Here is a 25396-nt window from a genome sequence, read left to right on the forward strand (position 1 = left end):
CTCATCTAATATTAACGGAGGTTGCTCATCTCTCCAATCACACGAACTTCTCTCCTCAATATCTCTGCTCGGAGACCATGCCTGTGAAGGTAACTGAAAATTGTCATTAGAAGAGATCCTCCTCTGAAGCTCGTCAACGTGACTTCTCTCAATTTTTCCCTCTTCAGTCTTGACCTTAAAAATTCTAGATCCCTCAATTCCCACAATGGTTCCCGGTTGCCAAACCCTCTTACCATCATGATACTCTCTAAAATAGACTAAATCCCCAAGTGAATATTTGTGAGCCTTGAGTTTGTCAGCTCTTTCCTCCTCCCCCACATTGATTGCAGTGGTGGGAAGCAACCGGTCTAGCAAGGTTGATAATTTTCGACCCATTAGTATTTCGCACCGGGCCCTTCCCGTATCATTAAGGGTTGACCTCAACATAAGGAGAATATTTGGGAGCTCCTCTACCCATTCCCTTGATGGTAGCTTCCTGAACAATCTTTTGATAGTCTGAACTGTTCGTTCCACTTGGCCATTAGAGGCTGGGTGATAGGGTGGAGTTAAATAATGCCTAATCCCATTCCCTTCTAGATAAGTTTTAAATTGGTCAGAAGTAAATGCTGGGCCGTTATCAGATACCACTAACACGTAAGTCAGGCAACCCATGAGTAGAAACCATTTTTTTAATTGACAAATAACAGTACCGGAAGAGAAAGATCCTCTTGTAAACGCAACTTTAACCCACTTCGAAGTAGCATCAACCAAAATAAATATGTATGGCCATGAAAGGGGCCAGCAAATCCACATGCACTCTAGACCACGGCTTTTTTGGAATATCCCATGAAATGATATTAACCGGCTGTTTCCGGTATGCTGTTTATGTTGTTTACGGGCTGGGAAACTAAGTTAGCCAAGATACCTCTATGATTTAAGTAAGACTACCGGGTGACTTCGTTGACCCTCAACACTATTTTTCTCGACGTCCACTGTCAGGGCCGGCTCAAGGAAAAATACTTACCAGGGAAAACTACTGTTGTATCGCCCACCTACGGGGGTTTTGGCATAAAATATCCCTGCATTAAAAGGGTTTAGGTATGGAATACCCCCAATCAAATTTGGTCGCCACCTAGCTACGTCGCCCGGCCCTGTCCAATGTTGAGACTAGGCAGTTAACCATGCCTTTACATTAAGAATGGCTACTACTATTTTAATCATATACTACATTGCTAAACTAATACGCATAAATAGTATTTAGTGTACACAATATGAGGAAAGTCTCAGTAAATGGTATTGCATGCAATGAAACAAATAATATGTAAAGAAGCAATTCCAAAAGAAAGGAAATAGACTACTACCATGGAATAAGGAGGAGAGGAAGCGCAATCCTCCTCCTTCTTCCATGTTACTACCATAATATTACAAAAGATAAGGAAAATCTACTTATGTGGTTTAAATGTTAAAAAAGCCGAAATAGAAAAAAGTCTGAATTTCATTGACCAAGATGTCAATTCTTGGGTTTGCGGACCCGAGAAACCCGAAAATAATACTTTTATTTACAAAAATTTAACCGTTGACCCAGTAAGGTCAACGTCAAGGTCATAAGGATGGCAAAAAGAATAGCATACCAACAAAGGTGTCGATCCATGGGTTTTATAGGGTTCCCAAGTCATTGGTATTTTCCAAATACCCGTATTATTTACTAATTGCCCTCCAAGGTCAATACGGAGGTCAAAGGTCATAGAGGTAAACGTGCGGTCATGGTGATAACCAAGGTTGCCAACCATAGGTTTTGAAGGGTGCTAGAGTCGGTTTTTCAGTTCACAGATCCGTATTGTTGATTTTTTGACCACCGAGTCTCAATGGGGGTCAAAGGTCATAGAGTTAAACGTCTGGCCATCATGAAAACCAACGTGTCAAACTATAGGTTTTGAAGGGTGCCAAAGTCGATTAAGCCGTTCATAGATCCGTATAACAATTTATTTCGACCTCCGAAAGTCATATTGGCGGTCAAAGGCCATAGAGAAAATATGCAACACGCTTACCCCCCCCCTTCTTTCCGATAAATTTTCCATTTCCTCGCAGTATTTTCCGACAGGCCTCCCATTCCCTCTTAGCTTCATTTCTTTTGCGGAAAAGGCCATGAAATTTTTCATTCGAAATTGTTTAGTTATATTTCACACATTGAATTGCTTTCATAGTCTCAACACTTGATGGTGATTTTTCTGATGCACACACTTCATTTACAGTAGAAAAAACGAGTTCATTCGCAGCATTACCTTGTGGTAAGGGCAAAGAATATTCCTTAAATTAGTGCACTATTTTATGGAATATGCTTTGTTTCAAATGATAAAATATTTATAAACATCTGAACTCTATCAAGATTTGTGCCGGAGCCCAAGATTTTACCCTTTTCTAGCCAATATATTTTTTTAATGATGATACCTCATTAAAAAGATCAATTTTGGAAATATTATCATACGTAAAATTTTATGCACAATGATCGAATGATTTTACAACATCATTCCAATTAAGTTCGTGTTTTAATGCATTCCAATGAAAATGTTTATATAATTTTAATATAGCGTCCACTCTTCTAAATAATCTTTGAAGTTACTATATAAATTTTTAACGTGATTCATGATATCTGCACGATTTATTGCACCCACTTCGAGCTCACTTATGCTCTTACCGATGGTTAATGGAAGAAAATGACTCTCTGACCACTTTTGATTCAAATATTTTTAACTTCATTCGCTACTTCGATTACCATAATTTTATCACCTTCAATAACTTCAATAGCATTGTGCAAAAGAGGTGATTGATTGTTTATAAACTCTAACTTAATTTGAGGATTCTTTTTCAAAACCCTCTTCTAAAATTCTAGTTTCAATTCAAATTCTAATTCATATTGTGGTATAATTTTAAAATTCTATCTAAAGCTGACGAAAGAGATAACTAGCGCGTTTTACAATAACCAAGTATTTTCTGATATTCCACTTACGCAGTTTCACAAAATTCTTTCAGCATTTGAACACTCACAGTAGAAATAAAAATATATTTTAATGACAATATTTTCCACACCTGCGGGCAACAAATCAGCAGCTGTTTGAACGGCGTTATGTATCATGTGCCCTGCAAAACCGATTTGATAACTTGTGATGTGCAGGCCTTAGATCTGAAGGAACGACTATGAAAAATAGCATGGAAAGACATCCCTCTGGTAATGCTATTTTCTTTTCTTCTTCTCCATAAATTGTTTTTACTGAAATTTTCTGTGTATTGGAGGAAGATGCAGCAGTATTTAAATATCTTTTATGCTCTTGCGTCTCCAAGTGCTTCGAAATATCATTCCTACTGCCGCGAAAAATTGAAAATTAACCGTTACGTTTCACACATTTGACAAAGTAATCGCTTCTGGATTTTTTAATAAAATGAGATTCATTTCTTAGGTGATCTTCGAATCCGCATCTTCTTTTCTTACGCATCATAACAAAAATCTCAAAAATTATATTATGTCATAAATTGTTTAAAAAAATGTAAATGAAAACTCTTTAAGTACATACGTACAAAATTACAGGAAAATATTTAATAAGTTATTCAATAAATTAAATATAATTGTTTTTTATACAGCAAATTTATTTAAAAAATTATTTTAATCCAATCCTCTCTTTCTTTCTGTTTATAAATATGTTAATAGATATTATTTATTCCCAGAATTTTCCGTAGCGTACGTACATCGTAGATGTCACTTGCAAGGCCGGCGCTAGATCTTTTTCCACCATCAAAAATATAAATAACACGAGAGCTGTGTGCCTAATAAAAAAATATGCATTTATGAAATAACTAAATTACTTACCTAAATTATCTGAATGCTGGTTTGTTGACATCCTTTTTTAATAGCACTAGCACGCAGTTCAATTTACATCGCATTAGTGACCTTTAAAAAAATTACTATATGTGAAGGCGTTGCCGCGTTACTTCGTGGACGACCGGCAAGATCTTTAGACCATGACCCTTTTCCTCTCTAATATTCCCCCCCGTTTCCAATTTTTGTGTAAGATTTCATGCTTTTATAACGATGTTCCGAATGATGCTAGATCGCTAACGAGATAAGAAAAAAATCTGCGAAAGTGTACGGGCTTTCTCTTCATTTTACTGCCACAATATAATTTCGTCGTTGCCAATGCCGAAAATTGCCACTTTTCATTAATTGTAAGTTCACCAATCCAACCATGGTTGAAAGAATACTTCTCGTACATAACACAATAAATATTAGTACTATTAATTTTTTCTAATTTCTCACTTAAAAAATCGCGAAGAAAATGGTCAAAATACCGCAGTGATACAGTGAATCCCAATTCGTAGCCATGCACTACAACTATGCGCTTCTCAACCGTGACGTTACTCCGCTTAAAAAGTCGGGGGGGTAGGAAGGGAGCGGAGGGGAGATGTTGGCCACACGGCAAGCCATGGGTAGGGGTGGGGAATCGCGGGTCTACTTGATTATATGGTCTAAGGCAGCCCCCCGGAACTAGGGCTTTAGGCATGTTCCTATTTTGAAGCCAGTTCCGAGCTGTGGTCAGTAGAGGCGCCAGTAGTCGAAGAGACTACCGGGAGCATTACGTTGCAGTGGACTTTGTAGGCAAAAGATACTGAATTTAAGGTGAAAACCGTCTATATAATACGTTATTTGTAATGCAAATAACATCCAAATTAAATTCTCGAGTTAAAGTGTATCTTAAGGAATGCAATTATTTAACCAAGCGGAGAAAAGGGATAGTTGTAAGGGCGACGAAACCGGGAAGGAAATTATTATATTCGCTTCAGCACTGCGGTGAATTAGGAGTCAACATAAATTAAGGAAAGAAAGGAATTAGGATTCAACATAAATTAAGGAAAACGTGCAACCTTTAATTGAGGTCGAAATGGGACAATTGCTTCGGAAACCAGTAAAATTCTACGAGTGAAGCCAGGGGGGCGTGGCCAAATTGCGCATTAGCCATGTTACGGGACACGCAATAACATAGTCTTACGAGGCAACGTCCAATTTCTGAACTTTAGTCATAAAATAACGGCTTTGGGCATTTTTCGCGACAGTTGCGATGAAATTAAATAGTACATACCCAATAAATTAATTCATGCTGGATTACAGCCGTTTTGACCCGCAGGTAGACAATTAATAACGGCCGATGAGGTGTTCAGTCAAACATATTTGACTCAAATGTTACTCGGAAAACTATTTCTGGCAATTCGAAAATTGCATTAATTTTAACTTTCTGAGTCTTAATCTGAAATGAAAGATCGATTGTTCATGCTGCTATGCAATCGTCATTTCTTCTCCGAACATAATTCGAATTCGATCGTTGCCACTGAACTCGTCATGAACTGCTCTTGCAGGATATAAATATTGACTAAACCCCAAATTATAATAACTTTTTCAATGGTACTATACGGAAATACCTTAACACTTTAATTTATATGATTCCATTTCCACTGTCAAAGCCCCTGAAAAAGAACGATGCCACCTCTTGTAATGCAAGTTAGCGCTGAACTCAACTACGAGCGAAAAATTAATTAATCACCGCGTTTCCGTATAAAATACTAAATGTTTACAATCAAAATCCTTGGAAAAATCCATACGAAAAATCCAAAACATTTTGATCGACAAAAAAAACATAATCGAGCATAAACATTTATTTAACATCCAAATTTCAAAACATAAATTCATGTTACAAATTTAGTTTGAAATTGAAAAGTATAACATTAAACTTTGCCAGATCAACTGCAAATAAAAACATACACAATGCATGAGTAAGGCGAAAAACGCAAAACTGATCTGCAAACCGAACGAAGCGATTGCAATTCACAATTTTTCCAGTGAGCAACTGCAACTCTTCATGATTCATCACAGGAAAGTAAATGGGAAAGCTTTTCGGAAATAGCTTTACAAAAGGACCAATAAACTTTCAAGGACATCCTGAAAAAAGCAAAAAAGGAAAGCTGCGTAAAACTCAACAGGTATGACTGGAAAAAAATGTTCATCGATATTAAGCATTATTTAAAAAAAACAATTCCGAAACATATTATTATTATAGAATATGGACAAAAATCAAGGTACCACAAATAATTAACACAATTACCATTTTCTGTCTCTAAAATTTTAAGATATGCTGACAATAACAATGACTTAACGATACAAAGGTAACTCTCAACACAAACTCCAAAATTGAATCCAATATCACAGGATCACAAGTAATTGGAAACCTGAAAATAAGAATTAAATTAACCAAAAGAAGAAGAATAAATTGAAAAAAATTTCTCACCAAACTGAAATTTTTAAACTATATTTTAAAATTAGGAAAATATAGGTCATTCAACGATAAAAGTAATACCTGATTTCCATTATTGAATTGATGTAACATTTACCTAAAGCATCCCTGTCAGCAAAAGGAGCATATATACGTATATTACAGCAGGATATGAAAGATAATTGAAAGATTTAACCTACTGCTTGAACAAGATCATGGACGTAATGCTACGGAATGATTAGCAGCTATTCCCCAAAAACAAAAACCAGCATTAAAGGTTTATCTGACTTGTTCATGTCCTGCAAATAATGAAGTAGAATAAATATCAATGAAGCTTACAACTAGGATATGAAATATCTCAGGAAAATGAAAAGGATAACAAAAATATAACTTACCTCGGCCAGTATCTTTCCATTTCCATCTTTATGGACTATTTTCCCGACAACTTCTTCCTCCCGAAAATGCCACTCACATACCCGGTGGCTGTCCTTCAGGGTAAAATCCTTTTGAGGAATAGCTTTTTGCCAGAAATTCCGTATCTCTGGCATCGACGGGACTTTGAAAGAGAGATTTCCGTCTTGGAACTGCCATAGCCGGTGGAACAATTCGGCACAACACACGACCACGGTATCTCTCCGAAAGAGAAACAATCGGAATTTAAACAAAAAAAACGATTTCTACGTTCACTATAACAAACGTACTATATTGCTGTGGTAAAAAGCCTCCGTAGCTCGCTAAATCTTTAAATTGAAGTTTTTTACACATGTGGTTCACTTTTCGTTTAATCGTGAAAAATAGATACCGTCATTTCAAAATCTAAGAGCGTAAAATGTGTTCTTTAGGAGTAATAATCTTTCAATTAGGCAATAAAATAATAAAAGTTATTATTTCGTACAAAGCCCAGAGTTTTCGGAACAATATTCTTTGATTTACAAATAAAAATGCATTCATTGAAATATTAGGGAAATTGTTATTACTTTAACGTGTTAGCGAATTGAGTTTCCTGCAGTTCATTCAAAACTTAACCTCCAATCATTCAATATTTAATTACCCTATTTTCCTAATTCCCACTGCTGCTATTCGACTTATTCTTGAAGTTAGAGTTAAGTACGTAACTTTCAGCGTATTTCCTTGAATTGATATTAATTATTATCGGGTAATGTAATATTATAGTTTTATTTATTTTTTATAGTACGGATACCACCTGCGTAGGATAGATTTAGGGCAATTTGAATTAATAGCGTGAAATAATATTCCGCCTGGCAATTACCTCATCTTTGGTGAACGTCATTATGCTTTCCTTGTTGGAGGCTAGGCCAGCCAAGTAGGTCACCGAGAAGCTCATCATCAAGGTCCCCAGGGATACCGACAGGGCTGCCATAATCTGTAAGAAGAAAGGCATTTCGAAATGAGAAATTATGTTCGCTGAAAAAAATACTGAACTTAATCATAATTTATAAACCTACCACCCTATCGCAGGCCATTTCATCAAAAATGTTTATTTTCAGATATGATGACAAGGAAAACTTGTGGGACTATCATAAACCAAGGGATTTATATTCTCAACGCTGCGTCTTTCTTTGCAGCCCAAAATTTTCCCATGATTAGTCACAGTTATCCTAAGAGTCGCATATTGTGTAAAAAAGGCGAAAGAACTTTAATCCTCATTATAAGGGAAAAACTTAAAATAAATTTTAAAAATTATTGAATTTAATAAGTTAGTTTCACATTTTTTGAAACCAATTGAGCCGCTTTTCTTCATACGGATGAATTGAAATTATGATTCCCCCTAATCTTCGTAAAACTGCGTGGCTGCTTGTGGTTCAGGCAAAGAAAATTCATGAAGTTGAGGAGAAAAATAAAGGTAATGCTGTTGATAAAAAATGGTTCATCTTTCGAGACGTAATCGCTGGAGTGTGAGTTGAATTTACACGTTCTTCTGACTCATTTGACTGTGTCTTCGTGTCATCGCAAGGCCGGTTCTTGTGCAGAACCAGAAACTGTGTTCTATGGCCGCGATCTCTGATATGATCTCATTTTCAATTTCGAGGTGCCGCTTAACTTTGTGATATATGTAAGGTCGCCGGCGAGTGGGCGTCCTATTGCGCCTTTGGGAAGTACCCTCGCGCTCGCGAGCCAAGGTGCATTTGGTGTCATTACTTCAAGCGGTGCTCGAAGGTTGCGTAATAAAGTGTTCTGAGCCTCAAAAAAATTCTATCAGTTAAATTAAAGACCGGCTCAAAACCGTTTTATGTCCTCCAGTGAGAGATGAATACGTATTAGTGGAAAGAAAGTTTAGTCCATCCCGGATGGCATCCATGTACGCTGTGTTTTCACTCACTTTACGTTTAAATGGGTATACGGAAGTCGCCACTTGGGTTGCTGTCAGTTATAGTTTTCCAAATTACACGAAGAAATGAGCTTTAATTAGGGATGTCGACCGAAATTGATATTCACGATGTTGTGATTTATTGAGTACATATCTTTTCAATGCAGTTACGAATGTAGAGAACAAATGAGTCGCTGTGCACTCATCGCTACCCTGATAACATCTTAGAGAACAGATTAAAATGCTCCTTAAGTGGCAACATAAAATGAAGCTTCTACGGCACTACATTCAGTCAGCTTGGCTGTTTCGTTCCGTGTTTTATTTCCCTTTCGGTCGTTTCGGCCTCGTGGTATTGTTACGTCCGGAACAGAGTTACCCGGTCCGGTTTGCATAACTCTCGACCAGTATTTCGTGAGATTTGCATTTCGGAGCCATGCAGTATCAAGATTTGCCCTTCAGAGCTTTGGGGGTTGCTCAAGTCGCCGGGATCGACGCATGGGGGTGCCAAGTCTTTGAGAGGAAAGTGTGTCCACCTCAAACTCTCGGTCGTTTTTAATTCCACCGGGTGCTGCTGATTGAAGCGAGGCCGACCCTTGAACCATTCATTCGCAGGAGTTGCATCGACTACTAAACCCCTGCGGTTGGATTGCCAGATGACAGAAAGAGAGATAGATATTGTGTTCATCACCATGAGTGTCTATTGAGGGGGCGACGAGGTCTTCGTTCGCATTGTGTTGCGAATAAGTGTAATGGTCACTTCCGTGTCCGAGCAAAATTCCCGAACCGAACAAGTTTAGTTATTACCCTTTGATGAATCTTCCATTATTTCCCCGTCCAAAATTTCACTATCCGATCATCAGGCAAGCATATAAATATTTTTAAGAGTAAGATCGCAAGTTTTTATATCACTAGTGTATCTGAAATTTTGAAGTTATCTACTGAAGCCAATTGCAATAAGGAACTAATATCTCCGGCATTCCAGATTCATTTTCGTTCTCGATGATGGTTGCCTGGCCAACCGAAAAATCTATTTCTTTAGATAATAATTCCCTTATTAATCGGCTTTAAGAAATACACTTCCGAATTTCATTTCAGCTAATGTTGATGTTTTCTGACATTTTTTCCAGTCATGCAGAGACTATAAAATAATGTCGTAATTTGTTAGCCTCATTTCCAGTTAGTGCTTGAGATTGATCGGTAATTTTCTGCAGGACACATGGTGTGCTTTCGAAGACTATGAATAATGTGTCATTTGACTCGAATTCTCTGTTCCCATCGGAGCACTAGTGTCGACGTTAAACTGGTCAACTTTGCGCTCTCCCGTCTTTTCTTGATGTCGTCCCACTTGCGAATTTCAGCCAATTTGCTCAAATTCTCTGTTTCTAGCGCTCCCATCCTAATTAAATGTCTTCAGTTGCAGCGTCGCCGGCTGCTTCTGAACGCGAGTCGCGACGATTTTTAACTCGGATTCCCCACTCTCTGTGCCCCCGCTTCGTCCGTTCCATTCGTTCGTGAGAAGGATTTCACTCGTCCTTGATAAGGCGACATCTCGAATACTTAAAATGGCCGTGACACCGTAATCGCGGTGACAATGGCCGAGAAAATGAGGAGAGATGGGGTATGCCCTCTTACTTTGCTGCAAGTGCCGGTTTTCAAACAAACAATCAATGAATTTTGGCTTCCGGGCGTTCCTCCGCGATTAGATGTCCATAAGTGACGACAGTTTCTCAAGCCATCCTGCTGGCGTCTTCAGGTCAGAAGTAGCGATGCATAAAATTTGGCCGTCATATATATATATTACCTATGGGATGAGAGACCGATTTGATCGGTTGGAATTCAGGTGGGCTCTGATTGGTCTTTGGAAGACCCTTTTTCAAGTGATGGCTAATGTGTAGCCGTCTTCTCTGTTGCAGTTCTCAGGGTGCTTAGCTATCTCTATAGCTTCTCGTATTAGCCTAGGATAGTAAAGGCTTTCATTACACAAGACTTTAGGCTTATCGAAATCCACAGTGTGGCCAGATTCCGACCACACGTCTCCGAGACGGCGGAAAGGCGTAACTGTTTCTTCTCCGTGGCACGTTCATGTTCCTTTATCCTGGTTCCGTAGGATACATTTAGAGCAGTTTGAATTAATTGCGTTAAATAATATTCCGCCCGGCACTTACCTCTTCTTTTGTCATTTTGAGTCTCCCCTCCGATTTGCTGGCTAGGAAACACCACAAAGAGGACGGTACGACGACCAAAAGCAATAGGCACAGGACAGTGACCGAGAGTCCTATCACCTGTAAGAAAGAAGGTATTTCGAGGTGAGAAATTATGTTCGTTGAAAAAATACTGAACTTAATCATAATTTATCAACCTACCACCCTCTCGTAGGCCATTTCATCATAAAGGTTTATTTTCAGATTTGATGACAAGGAAAACGTGTGGGACTATCAAAATCCAAAGGATTTATATTCCCATCGCTGCGTTTTTTTGCAGCCCAAAATTTTCCCATGATTAGTCACAGTTATCCTAAGAGTCGCATATTGTGTAAAAAAGCGGAAGAACTTTACTCCTCATTATTAGGGAGAAACTTAAAATAAATTTTAAAAATTATTGAATTTAATAAGTTAGTTTCACATTTTTTGAAACCAATTGAGCTGCTTTCCTTCATACGGATGAATTGAAATTATGATTCCCCCTTATCTTCATAAAACTGCGTGGCTGCTTGTGGTTCAGGCAGAGAAAATTCATGAAGTTGAGGAGAAAAATGAAGGTAATGCTGTTGATGAAAAATAGTTCATCTTTTCGAGACGTAATCACTGGAGCGTGAGTTGAATTTACACGTTCTTTTGACTCATTTGACTGTGACTTCGTGTCATCGCAAGGCCGGTTCTTGTGCAGAACCAGAAACTGTGTTCTATGGCCGCGATCTCTGATATGATCTCATTTTCAATTTCGAGGTGCCGCTTAACTTTGTGATATATTTAAGGTCGCCGGAGAGTGGGCGTCCTGTTGCGCCTTTGGAAAGTACCCTCGCGCTCGCCAACCAAGGTGCATTTGGCGTCGTTACTGACTTGGGTTGCTGACAGTTATAGTGATCCGAATTACACGAAGAAATGAGCTTTAATTAGGGATGTCGACCGAAATTGATAATAACAATGATGTGATCTATTAAGTATACAGCTTTTCAATGCAGTTACGAATGTAGAGAACAAATGAATCGCTTTGCACTCATCGATACCTTGATAACATCTTAGAGAACAGATTAAAATGCTCCTTAAGTGGCAACATAAAATGAAGCTTCTACGGCACTACATTCAGTCAGCTTGGCTGTTTCGTTCCGTGTTTTATTTCCCTTTCGGTCGTTTCGGCCTCGTGGTATTGTTACGTCCGGAACAGAGTTACCCGGTCCGGTTTGCATAACTCTCGACCAGTATTTCGTGAGATTTGCATTTCGGAGCCATGCAGTATCAAGATTTGCCCTTCAGAGCTTTGGGGGTTGCTCAAGTCGCCGGGATCGACGCATGGGGGTGCCAAGTCTTTGAGAGGAAAGTGTGTCCACCTCAAACTCTCGGTCGTTTTTAATTCCACCGGGTGCTGCTGATTGAAGCGAGGCCGACCCTTGAACCATTCATTCGCAGGAGTTGCATCGACTACTAAACCCCTGCGGTTGGATTGCCAGATGACAGAAAGAGAGATAGATATTGTGTTCATCACCATGAGTGTCTATTGAGGGGGCGACGAGGTCTTCGTTCGCATTGTGTTGCGAATAAGTGTAATGGTCACTTCCGTGTCCGAGCAAAATTCCCGAACCGAACAAGTTTAGTTATTACCCTTTGATGAATCTTCCATTATTTCCCCGTCCAAAATTTCACTATCCGATCATCAGGCAAGCATATAAATATTTTTAAGAGTAAGATCGCAAGTTTTTATATCACTAGTGTATCTGAAATTTTGAAGTTATCTACTGAAGCCAATTGCAATAAGGAACTAATATCTCCGGCATTCCAGATTCATTTTCGTTCTCGATGATGGTTGCCTGGCCAACCGAAAAATCTATTTCTTTAGATAATAATTCCCTTATTAATCGGCTTTAAGAAATACACTTCCGAATTTCATTTCAGCTAATTTTGATGTTTTCTGACATTTTTTCCAGTCATGCAGAGACTATAAAATAATGTCGTAATTTGTTAGCCTCATTTCCAGTTAGTGCTTGAGATAGATCGGTAATTTTCTGCAGGACACATGGTGTGCTTTCGAAGATACAATAAGAGGAAACAATAGGGTGGGCCGAAAAAAGGTTTTTTTTCCTGATTAAATTTTCCCTGTGCGGGAAAGTTGCGAAATGATATAAGGATCTCGCACACAAAATTTTTTTCAAATCGGATAATATTAACCACTGCCCCCCGAGCTCTAAAGTTTAAAATTTTGCGAAAAATCAGGCTGATTTCAGAATCAAACGGCTATGAAGACGAATTTTATGAAAATATGGGATAATGGATAATTACAAAAAGTGGATATATGTTTATAGTTTATTAAAATGAAATTTGAAGCTTTTTTTACAAAATCTATGGTTAAAAATATGTCTACGAATTAACAACAAAATTAGAGTATAGACCACCCGCACAACACAACTCATTTTTGTCTACATTTCTAAAACTCTATTTGGGGGCTAAATTGCAGGTAAAATAATATTTATTTCGATTGAATTTCATTTCTTATCAAATGAGCCATCATATGGTAGTAAATAATCCCACAAAAAGTAATAATAAGGTAAATTATTTGAAATTAACATCAATCATAATGACGAGTAACGTACCTGTGGAGCTATTTTCAACAAGAAATTCAGCCAAGGCTGAGAAAAAACAGAACCTGAACACCAAGCATTTCACTAAGTAGCTCTCTGCTAGTTTCGTAAAGAAACTACCCAGAACTCACCACGAGGAAGAGGCTACCATCGAGTTCCACCCGTGTCCCCCCCCCAGCCAACCTTCCAAAGGATTACAGGAGGATTGACGCAATGGTTAGAACAGAGGGAAAGCGTACCAGGTGTGGAGTGAAGTGCGTGATATTGTTGCACCCGAAAATTTCATGGGTTATGATTTTCCCACTTATGAAGAGATGATGAAAATGTTTTTGTACTTTCGGTACATTGAAGGAGAAAGTTAAGATACTATTATTTTTCTGTCGGGAATCGCGGAGATAGTGGCTCATGCCATTGAAGGCATTTGGCATAGATCCTCTATCCCAGCTGTTGGATATAGGCAAATTGTTTGACAAATTATTCAATATCATGGAAATAATCGTAATATTCTTCGATCTGTCAACAAGAATACTTTCATTGATCTAAAGCAAGACTTTCTTCGTCACGCACGTCAGCTTTTTGATGTTGCGGCATGTAAATTGCTTTAGTGAGACTGATTCTGTTTGTGATATTCTTTTGAAAATGCCTTGTTTAGAATGGGAATTCCCTAAGGACAGAGAATTGGCTGGAAAATGAAGATAGGCGCCATCGATGTGCAGGAGATTAAAAATAGGAAGACGAGGCTTTGCAGGTTAGAAGGAACAAAGGAACACTCGTACGTTCCACCGTATTTTGTCATAACACTTCTGTTCGGAAGACTCAGGTGATGAAATGACATTGAACAGAGAGTTATATGATGCAAGTGAACGAGAGGATTTCCTGGAAAAAGGTTAGTGTAAGTAATTTAAAATTGCCAAGATTTGCATCATTCTATGAATAATTCTGCATGTCAAACCATACCTCTTCAGCACTTGCATCTGCGCACCTAATAGATATCGGGTTGGTTACTCAAGGAGTCAATGTACTTTTTATTGACAAGAACATAGTTAGAAGGGAAAGAGAAAGATTGCGCACGTCTCTTCGGAGGAATGTGGGAACTGTTAAGCTGCAAGCTCTTTACTTCGACGAGAGGAAAGGCTCTGCTTTGGTTTATAGTCGATCAAAGTAAAAAACAATAGGTGAGGAGCATGTAACTCTCGTTCAAAAGCCCGGTTCACGCTACTTATGGCATGTCACCCCATGTGTCAGCAAAGCTATTGGCCTCTAAGATTCCATAACGAATTTTCTAGGGGAGGAAATGATCATTATCGATGGACTCCAAGCAATTGTGTGCGATGGAACTGAGGTTAACACCGGAAGCCATGCTGGAGTAATCAGGAGAATGGAAATGGCCCTAAGAAGACCTTTGCATTGGTTTGTTTGCCTGCTTCATTGCAATGAACTATCGTTCAGAACCGTCAAAAGAACTGATGACCCTGGCAAAATTTGTTATCGAAGTTTACGCTCCAATGCGGTTTTCAATAAAATTGAGACAATATTGAACAGAAGTCCCGAAGTATATTATGAACATGATTCTTCTTATGAAATATATAGATAGAGACATCAAATTACGCCGCTACTCTATGATTCAGGGAAATGTAATTTTGCTCACCCAGAGAATATTCCGCTTGCAATGTTAGCCGATGAATGCACACAAATTCGTGCAATGGCCATCACAAATACATTGAAATCGAGAGAAACTCAGCAGGAGGAATAGAGGAAATTCGAATTTTCCAAAGCTAACCTTCGATGGAGTGAAGAGTTCTCGGGATCGCCACCGGGTCAGGGACTCCATATCTGCCGACGTTTCGATGTCCGACTCGGTCATCGAAACGTCGGCAGATATGGAGTTCCTGACCCGGTGGCGATCGCGAGAACTCTTCACTCAGTCCATTCACCGGGAAATTACAAATCTACAAATTTTACATATCTTTCTAAACTTCGATGCTAAAATTTATATCGACTTGGTTGACTGTGAGCCAATTGAGGTAAATCAACCACCAATAGTAGCTGGGATGACAAACAAAAACTTGGAAGATCTTGTTACGGAAAGATCTGTATTAGAAGTACCTTTTCCCTGTCATAAAAAAGCAGTTGAAAGGATGGTACAAATGATAATGTTAGCATCCAAATTCATGTGCAGTATAGAACACAGGCATGGATGGGCATTATCGTGCATAAGAGACGGATAATAATAATAATAGAATAGAATAATATTCTCAGAGTAATTGATGTGCTTTCACAATCGTGTCCTTCGGAAGGTTGGCTGGGGGGGACACGGGTGGAACTCGATGGTAGCCTCTTCCTCGTGGTGAGTTCTGGGTAGTTTCTTTACGAAACTAGCAGAGAGCTACTTAGTGAAATTCTTGGTGTTCAGATTCTGTTTTTTCTCAGCCTTGGCTGAATTTCTTGTTGAAAATAGCTCCACAGGTACGTTACTCGTCATTATGATTGATGTTAATTTCAAATAATTTACCTTATTATTACTTTTTGTGGGATTATTTACTACCATATGATGGCTCATTTGATAAGAAATGAAATTCAATCGAAATAAATATTATTTTACCTGCAATTTAGCCCCCAAATAGAGTTTTAGAAATGTAGACAAAAATGAGTTGTGTTGTGCGGGTGGTCTATACTCTAATTTTGTTGTTAATTCGTAGACATATTTTTAACCATAGATTTTGTAAAAAAAGCTTCAAATTTCATTTTAATAAACTATAAACATATATCCACTTTTTGTAATTATCCATTATCCCATATTTTCATAAAATTCGTCTTCATAGCCGTTTGATTCTGAAATCAGCCTGATTTTTCGCAAAATTTTAAACTTTAGAGCTCGGGGGGCAGTGGTTAATATTATCCGATTTGAAAAAAATTTTGTGTGCGAGATCCTTATATCATTTCGCAACTTTCCTGCATAGGGCAAATTTAATCAGGAAGAAAAACCTTTTTTCGGCCCACTATAATGAACAAGGCATAACTGTTTCTTCTCCGTGGCACGTTCATGTTCCTTTATCTTGGTTCCGTAGGATATATTTAGGGCAGTTTGAATTAATAGCGTTAAATATAATTCCGCCTGGCACTTACCTCTTTGATGACCATCATATTGATTCCCCCCTCCGTATTGTAGGCTAGGACATACGAAATGAAGGACGCCGAGAAGCCCACCAACAAGGTGACCAGGTATATGGACAGGGCTGCCATATTCTGTAAGAAGAAAGGCATTTCGAAATGAGAAATTATATTCGTTAAAAAAAATACTGAACTTAATCATAACTTATCAACCTACCACCCTCTCTCAGGCTATTTCATCATAAATGTTTATTTTCAGATTTGATGACAAGGAAAACGTGTGGGACTATCATAAACCAAGGGATTTATATTCTCAACGCTGCGTATTTTTCAGCCCAAAATTTTCCCGTGATTAGTCCCAGTTATCCTAAGAGTCGCATATTGTGTAAAACAGCGGAAGAACTTTACTCCTCATAATTAGGGAGAAACTTAAAATAAATTTTAAAAATTCATGAAGTTGAGGAGACTAATTCTCTCAGGCTGCTGTAATGATGTTGATGAAAAATGGTTCATATTTTCGAGACGTAATCACTGGAGCGTGAGTTGAATTTACACGTTCTTTTGACTCATTTGACTATGTCTTCGTGTCATCGCAAAGCCGGTTCTTGTGCAGAACCAGAAACTGTGTTCTATGGCCGCGATCTCTGATATGATCTCATTTTCAATTTCGAGGTGCCGCTTAACTTTTTGATATATATACTTTTTGATATAGTAACAGCAGTAGATTTATTTCTATTATTATCTTAGTGATAATTTTAGAAATAAATCTACTGAGAACTCGTTGAGAGAGAATCCCGCAGCATACGCAGCCGTTCCCTATGCAGCAGGAACCACGTAGAGAATAGCCAGAGTTCTGAACAAGCTTAACGTGAAGACCAGGTTTAGTAACCACTGACTCACTCATGTATACTAATTCCCGACCACTTCCAGAAAAGCTGGAGAGCTGAAATTTGTTGCACAGGTGGGAAAAATTTTGATCGGGAGGAAAATTCCGAAAACTCGAAAAAGTCGATTAGTTTTCGAGATGCATCGACTTGAATTAACATGGGAGCCTTATGGTACTAAATTTTTTTTTCCTTTTATTGCGTATTAATGAATGTCTGATGAAGATAAAATTCCTTTGAGGGTAATTCGATTTTTGGTCGATTTTTTGATGTGGTTATTATTGCGATATTTTTATAAAAAGTATTTTTTATGATTTATTGAAAATTTCCTATGCTTTTCTTACGGGCCTATCTTTGGAATTTTTTTTACCATCTTGCAATAATGATAGGACAAATTCCTTGAATTGCGAGATACTAGATTTTTTGCTTGATTTTTTGGCTATCTTGGAATATTCATAAGTTGAAAGAATTCAGAGGAATAAACGATTTTCGATTTTTCATTGTTGAGATGACGAATTTTCAAACTCGGATTTCGGACTTGAGACATGTGCCATATGAAAATTTGGAATCTTCGAGAAAAACAATTTAGGGTGCTCCGCACTCCACTCTTGGTTAATGAATAATAAAATTCCGAAAAATATCCTGCACATGAAAAATTATTGTCTCCATTATTTTGTGAAGCACACGATCTTGAATAACTTGGCAACCGTTCAAACTAGACGAATGAAATTTTCAGGGTAATTCTATTATCACAAACGGCAACTTTTGAAATGATAACCATCCCACCCGATCGATTCATGTGTGAGTTATATCGATACCAATCTCCATGGATACGCTTTATTCGCTAATAACCTTTTTGTTATTCAAGGTATGAATACGAAATTCTAATATAATACTTTCGCTAACGTTCTAAATCAGAAAAAAGATAAATCAAGTGGATCGAATGATTAGACGCGAAGTTATTATCGATCAAAGTGTGTATTCGATAGATGTCTATTTCAGACTTATTTACTTAGTTACGGGGATAAAATTCTTAATAATTTGCTTAGACAGCAACGTTCTATACGTACTTGTAAATTATTTTGATGCGGCTGAGCTTAACTCGCGGCTGAGCTTAAAGCCACCGAGTGCGTCCACCGGGTTGCGGATGGTGGGTCGACCTTTAGATATAGAGGTTAGCTGCGAGATAAGCGAGTTCTCTCGTCGAATAAGCAGTCGTGGACAAAAAGCGGCGGTATTCTGAGGGGGTATTGGGCTACCCTTGGGTAAGGTAGACCATTTAAAAGATACCAACACCTGTGAAGATACCGTGACTTGGCGACTGGGGCCGCCAACAATTATGCCTCTCATCACCCGGGGGAGAGGGCAGCAGCTCTTCTTCACATGTGCGAAGGTGGAGACCATACTGGTCGGTACAGCGACACACATTCCACTACGGGCGTGGTAACATTTACTTTAACGGCTGTAGTACTGCGATGTGGAAGGCAAGGGGAAACCACCACATTATCATCCCGAGGAGTCACAGCTACTCCACTCAATTTATATAATGACATGATGGAATTCTCTCGGGTAAAATATTCCGGAGGTAAACTAGTCCCCCATTCGGATCTCCGGGCGGGGACTACTCGAGAGGGTACATCGGTCAAACGAGATAGAATGTTACGGATAGGAACATGGAACGTCAGATCACTTCGTACCTGCGGTAAGCTAGAGAACTTGAAGGTGGAGATGCGAAGAATGATCCTCGATGTATTAGGCATCAGCGAAATGAAGTGGTCCCAGGAAGGAGACTTTTGGAGTGGAAGCTATAGAATGATACACACGGGATCGCTAAATGGTAATGCTGGAGTAGGCATAATGCTTAGAAAGAGCGCCGGGATGCGTGTTAAAAGCTACCTGCAGTTTAATGAAAGGATAGTAATGGTGAAGATAGATACTAAACCCGTAGCTACTGTAGTAGTACAGGTTTACATGCCTACGTCAGATTATGAAGACGAAGAAGTAGAAGATGTCTACCAAGATATAGCGGAAGTTATCAAGCAGGTAAGAGGGGAAGAAAATCTTATTATCTTAGGTGACTGGAACGCCGTCGTCGGCGAAGGTCAAGACGGAATAATAACTGGGAAATATGGGTTGGGTAACCGAAATGAAAGAGGAGAAAGGCTACTTGAATTCTGCACGGAGCACAGGCTAGTGGTTGCCAACACTTTATACAAAAATCCCCTGCGAAGAAGATACTCGTGGAAGATGCCAGGAGACCGTAGAAGATTCCAAATCGACTACATTCTAGTGAAGCAAAGATTCAGGAACCAGGTGAAGGACTGCAAAAGTTATCCAGGGGCAGATATCGATAGTGACCATAATTTAGTTATGATGAAATGCCACCTTAAATTTAAAAAGTTGAAGAAAGCCGTGAAAAACATATGGCAGGTTGAAAAATTGAGGGAGGTTCAGCATCAACTGGCTTTTAAAGAGGCTGTAGAAAATAAAATAGGGGAGGATACGACCAACAAACCAATGGAAGAGAGTTGGAAAACTATTAGAAGTGGTCTGCAGGCGGCAGCTGAGGAAGTTCTTGGTAAAAGAAGAGTCGTTATGAAAAAACCATGGATCACGCAGTAAGTATTAGATCTCATTGAAGAAAGAAGAAAATACAAGGCTGCGAAAACAGAGGAAGGACAGAATCGTTTCAAAAGAATAAGGAACGAAATATGTCGTAAAGCGCGGAAGGCTAGAGAAACGTGGATGAAAAGCATTTGCGAAGACGTGCAAAACAATCTAAAACATGGAAAAGTAGATGCCGCTTATAGGATAGTGAGGAACCACTTGAAGGAAAGGGGCGTAAGATGTAATACCCTAAGGGACAAAAACGGAGAACTATTGATTGAAAACGAAGAAAAAGGGAAGAGATGGAAGGAATATCTGGAAGATTTGTACAAAGGAAGTCGCCTCAGAACGAATGCTATCGAAAACGAGAGGGAAGTGGATACCGATGACATGGGAGCCCCAATTTTAAGATCGGAATTTGATGCGGCTGTAAGAGGCCTCCGGATAAATAAAGCGTCTGGCATTGATGACATTCCTGCAGAGCTAATTAAAAATTCAGGAGAGAAGACGTTGAACCAGCTATTCAAAATCATTAGTGAAATGTATACGACAGGTGAGATACCAAAGGATTTCGAGAGGAACATTATAATCCCTATTCCTAAGAAGAAAAGAGCGGAGAAGTGCGAAGATTTTAGGACCATAAGCCTTACTACACATGCGTCAAAGATACTGACAAGGATCATCTATAGAAGAATAGAACGAAAAGCAGAAGAATACTTGGATGAGGACCAATTTGGATTCAGAAAAAACAAAGGCACAAGGGAAGCAATATTGGCCCTAAGACTGCTCATAGAGAAGAGAATGGAAAAGAACAAGCCAACATTCGTTGCGTTTGTGGACTTAGAGAAAGCATTTGACAACGTGGATTGGAGCACACTGCTTGGAATCCTAAAGGAAATTGGGGTTCTTTATAATGACAGAAGAATCATCCACAGTTTATACAAAAACCAAGTAGCCGTGATAAAATCAGGGCCCAGCTGTGAAGAAGCAAGAATTAAGAAAGGAGTGCGACAAGGCTGTACATTGTCACCCGTAATTTTCAACGTTTACATTGAAAAAGCCATTAATGAAATCAAAGAAAAGGAATTGGGAGTGAATATCCATGGAGAAAAAATTAGCATGCTAAGATTTGCCGATGACATAGCCGTTATAGCAGAAACAGAGAAGGATTTGAAAAATATTCTGGCTAATATGGGTAGGGTAATTAGTAGATATCAACTGAAAATAAGCACGAAAAAAACCAAGATCTTAGTATGCAGCAGAAAAGAAGAAGTCAAGACCAACATTAAAATAGGGAGGCAAAAACTGAAATAGGTGGATGAATTCTGTTATTTGGGAAGCAAGATAACTAGTGACGGGAAAAGCAAGAAAGAAATTATCAGCAGAATAGCCCAGGCGAAGAGAGCATTCCACCAAAAGAGAGACCTGCTTACAGCGGGAAACTTAAATATGGAAGTAAAGAAACAATTCATAAGAACCTACATCTGGAGTATGCTCCTATACGGAAGTGAGGCATGGACTATGGCCGCAGCGGAGAAAGCAAGGATAGAGGCCTTTGAAATGTGGTGCTACAGAAGAATTTTGAAAATCAAATGGATTGACCGAGTTAGTAACGAGGAAGTCCTAATAAGGGTAGGAGAGAAGAGAAGCCTCATGAAAACCTTAATAAGAAGACGGAACAACCTTATAGGCCACATCTTGAGACATGATGGCCTGATGAAGACAATCGTCGAAGGGCAAGTGGAAGGCAAGAATGGAAAAGGAAGACCTCGGACAAAATATATGGAACAAGTAAAGAGAGATGTGAAAGAGAAGAATTACGTAGGTGTGAAAAGATTAGCTGATAGGAGAACTTAGTGGAGAGCTGCGTCAAACCAATCCTAGGATTGTTGACCAGTGATGATGATGATGATGATGAGTAACGTTTCCGTAAAGAAATATATCGAAATGAATTTATAACGATAGTTCTCATTTTCTCCTTTGTTATTGACCTTACCTGTCCAAAATTTTCAAAGTAGCACGTGTTTGGTGATATAAGATTTCTGTTATCTTTTGGTCTCCATAGCAACCATAGTTTTAACTTCATGCCGCAATATATTTTCAATGTAAGTTGAATGGGGATATACTTAAATCGTTTTAAAAAAGTTTCCTATTTTGCGAGATTAATAAAAATATAAGGACATAATCCTTACCATAGAGGTCACATTTAGCAATGATGAACATGCCGATTGACCCATTTTCCTGCAAGAAAAATCGAATTGAAAATCCTGGAATTCGGTTTTTCCCTTATATCTTTATTATTTAATTCGGCAAGAGACTGAAACTCTTTCCGGTTGATAAAAATAAGGTACAAAACGAGATAAAAGTTAAAGAAAACTAATGCAGCTGTTACAGTTGAACTTGTGATCGGTAAAATTGTGCATATTATATATCGCTTTTGCAGACCTGTTACTATAGTTGCTGCGATAAGGCTTTAAACGGCACGCTAGAAGGCAACGTAGTATTCATATATATAAAATATTTTGCAGAACTACATCCTCTTATCAAGATATATCGATATAAAGTTATATCAATAGGTGTCATTTTCTCCTACCATATTAACCGTACCTGCCCGAAATTTTTGTCTTTTAGTGCGATGAAGTGTACGTTATATGTAGTAAGTCCATCTTTAGCCAAAACAAACAAACTGGATGGTATACCCACGCGATAAAACATGTCATGTAAGATCGTGTCTGTGTGAAGAACACGGTTTTTCCATATCCAAGCCACAAACAGACATACTTTGGTCTTATTTATTGCCATTGCGAATGCCAATCTAATTGGAAATTCAACCCGATTTTATTCAATTGGCAAATCTGTCGGAATAATAGTAGTTCGTGTTAGTAATACATCTTCTTGGAACATGCCATTTATAATTTAGTGTGATAGAAAGAGATTTCAAACGAAATAAACAATAATAACGGTCGTCAAGAGAACAGTAAGCCATAAACGCTCAAATTTCAGGATATTTTGGATGTTTTTTCTAAATTCACCGTAAATCAGGTATAAAACGAAATGTGATTGCTGGAATATGAAAGTTCATTTCTATTTCTTTCCAACAGTATAAGCCTTAACTTAATGTGACAATGGGGAACTTGCATGAATTTTTTTTATTTCATAGGCGGACAGAAAATTATTTTCTGAATACAACAAAGAAAACCGCATGTAAATCTGAGTTTTCCTTCGCGAGATATTTAATGATAAATATTACGAATTTTAAAGCGCGGGAAAAACTCCCTCACCCCCCAAGCCACTGCCGACGAAGCCTCGATGACGTCAAAGGTGCCTAAACATCACGCGAAGCTATTGTTGTGATTGTTTGTAATTGTTGCCAGCAGTTGTGAGAGCTTCGTTTGTTAGACGTGTTGATTATTTTATATTTAAAGATAAATATCCGACGATAGAGGCTTGGAAGCCCTCGTATTTTGCATTATTTATAATATTAATATCCGAGTAAGGGCATAAAATATAAAACTGGAGCAGTTAAACCAAAAATTTGATAATACCTAAATAACATCGTTGTAGGAGTCTGAGCCACGGCCATTGGAAAGGGGATACGTTAATTGTAAGTTGATGTTATCGACGGCATATCATTCATTTAAGTATGTAATTAGAACGATTTTGATGTTTACTAATGTCCGCTTAGCTTTTATATACAATAACTTCATCCGTTTATTCGTAGGTACCGGAGAATTCGTCGTTTAGGACTGTCTGTGCTTGTATTATGGGGTGAATTCCAGTCAATGCAACTTTTGCTCGCTGATTGGAGACATCTAGGAACATTTTTGTGCCAAAATAGTGTTATTTTCAACGTGACATCTCCCGTTAAGCTACTGCTAATAATCACAGTGCCAGTGGTTGTAATGCACAAAGTTTGACAAGGTTGAAAAATATCGGCCATGAGTTATCAGTGTTCCATCGTGATTGAATTGTAAAAAGTGCTACTACGCTATCGATAAATGTCTAACAGTAGTGTAAAAATTGTCAGTGGCGTGCTAATCTCCGTTGTTCACCGTAGATGTGACATTTCACGATCACGCTATTGAAATAAAAACTGTGTGTGAAGTTTGTTATTCCATTATTTCAACGAATAGTAGTGAGAAATGTCACCTGTGTCACTTGTGTGGGATAATTTAAGGGTTTAAATCAGTGAATAAATAGTTGTATTCATCATAACGAGTTCTGTTATTGTAAGTTGTACGTGATGAATATAAGAATGTGATAGTGACATCCAGTTTTTGATAAGAGTATTTGCCTATTTCCCACTATATTATTATGGTATATGCTAGTATATTGTTTATGGATTTACCTATATTATTGAAATAGGTTGTAGCTTGTGTGTGTGTTGGCAGCGGAACCGATTCGCGATCTCACATGTGGATTGTGTGCAGACTGTTTTGCTGTGAATTCGTACCGTAGGACGGATAGGACTACCTTCTCCGTTAATCCGGCGTTGCCAAATTCAACAGCACAGCTTACTCTAATGTCAACAGCACAGCTGTCGATCGTTATTCTCCAGTATTACAAGTTTCTTTTACAACTCGATTTGCCGCCGACGTATAGCAATAATTTGTCTTAACAAATTCCATGAGGGTCGTGGCATCAATTTTTGGTGTCCTAAAAAAAGGCTGGTGTCCTAACACCCCATGCCACACGCCTTTTAGGCGGCTTGCGGGGTATTATGTAGACGTAGATGAATTTCAGGTGTACTATTCGAACGAGTGGCAACGTTATCATCCATTTTTCTGATAACCAAAACACACGAAGTGAAACGCTTGTACTTCATCATCCCGATGCCGCATTATTAATATCCCAAGTAATAATCTAAGCACAATAGCAATAGGAAAACTTTCCCAAGAATAACAGAACAAAATAAAGTGACGATGAGCGGCTAAATACTCCCTCAAAACAAATTTTACACCATGCGCTCAGCGTATTTCCCTACTCCCTACGGTTGTTTAGGCACCTATGACGTCACGCCTGGCCTCGGCAACGCTCGGGTGTCTTCGCGCAGTGGTCGGCTCAGAGAAATTTTTCTCTATTTTAAATGCAATTTTTTTATTTCTTTTGGTGTTGAATGGAGAAACTGAAGGTATTTTTGCGAGCTAATGTATCCATTTGACTTATTCAAAATAGTTTTTAGAGCAATCTACGACCCATGCAAGTTCCTCATTATCACTAATTTAAGTATGCAAAAGCAAATACGTCTGCAGGCATTAAAAACTAACTTTATATGCATTTCTTATGGAAATGACTCAGGGCCCATTCCAGGGCTCAAGGGCCCAAGAAGGTTGATGAGACACCAATCAACTCTTCTTTACTGGATTTCATTTTGGCGAAT

The 25396-nt window shown here is 38.5% G+C and overlaps 1 protein-coding gene across 1 annotated transcript in view; it reads right to left on the reverse strand.

The window, feature by feature from the left end:
* The window catches only part of LOC124154417 (facilitated trehalose transporter Tret1-like), a 52795-nt gene that overhangs the window by 20804 nt on the left and 6595 nt on the right, over nt 1–25396 (reverse strand). The window contains exons 2-4 of the mRNA XM_046528122.1: nt 16541–16660; nt 10788–10904; nt 7564–7677 (exon numbers count right to left, since the gene is read on the reverse strand). Coding sequence (XP_046384078.1) covers nt 7564–7677; nt 10788–10904; nt 16541–16657 — 348 coding nt within the window. The 5' untranslated portion in view covers nt 16658–16660. The remainder of the gene's footprint in view (nt 1–7563; nt 7678–10787; nt 10905–16540; nt 16661–25396) is intronic.

This window comes from Ischnura elegans, chromosome 2 (assembly GCF_921293095.1).
Source record: "Ischnura elegans chromosome 2, ioIscEleg1.1, whole genome shotgun sequence".
Classification (NCBI taxonomy): domain Eukaryota; kingdom Metazoa; phylum Arthropoda; class Insecta; order Odonata; family Coenagrionidae; genus Ischnura; species Ischnura elegans.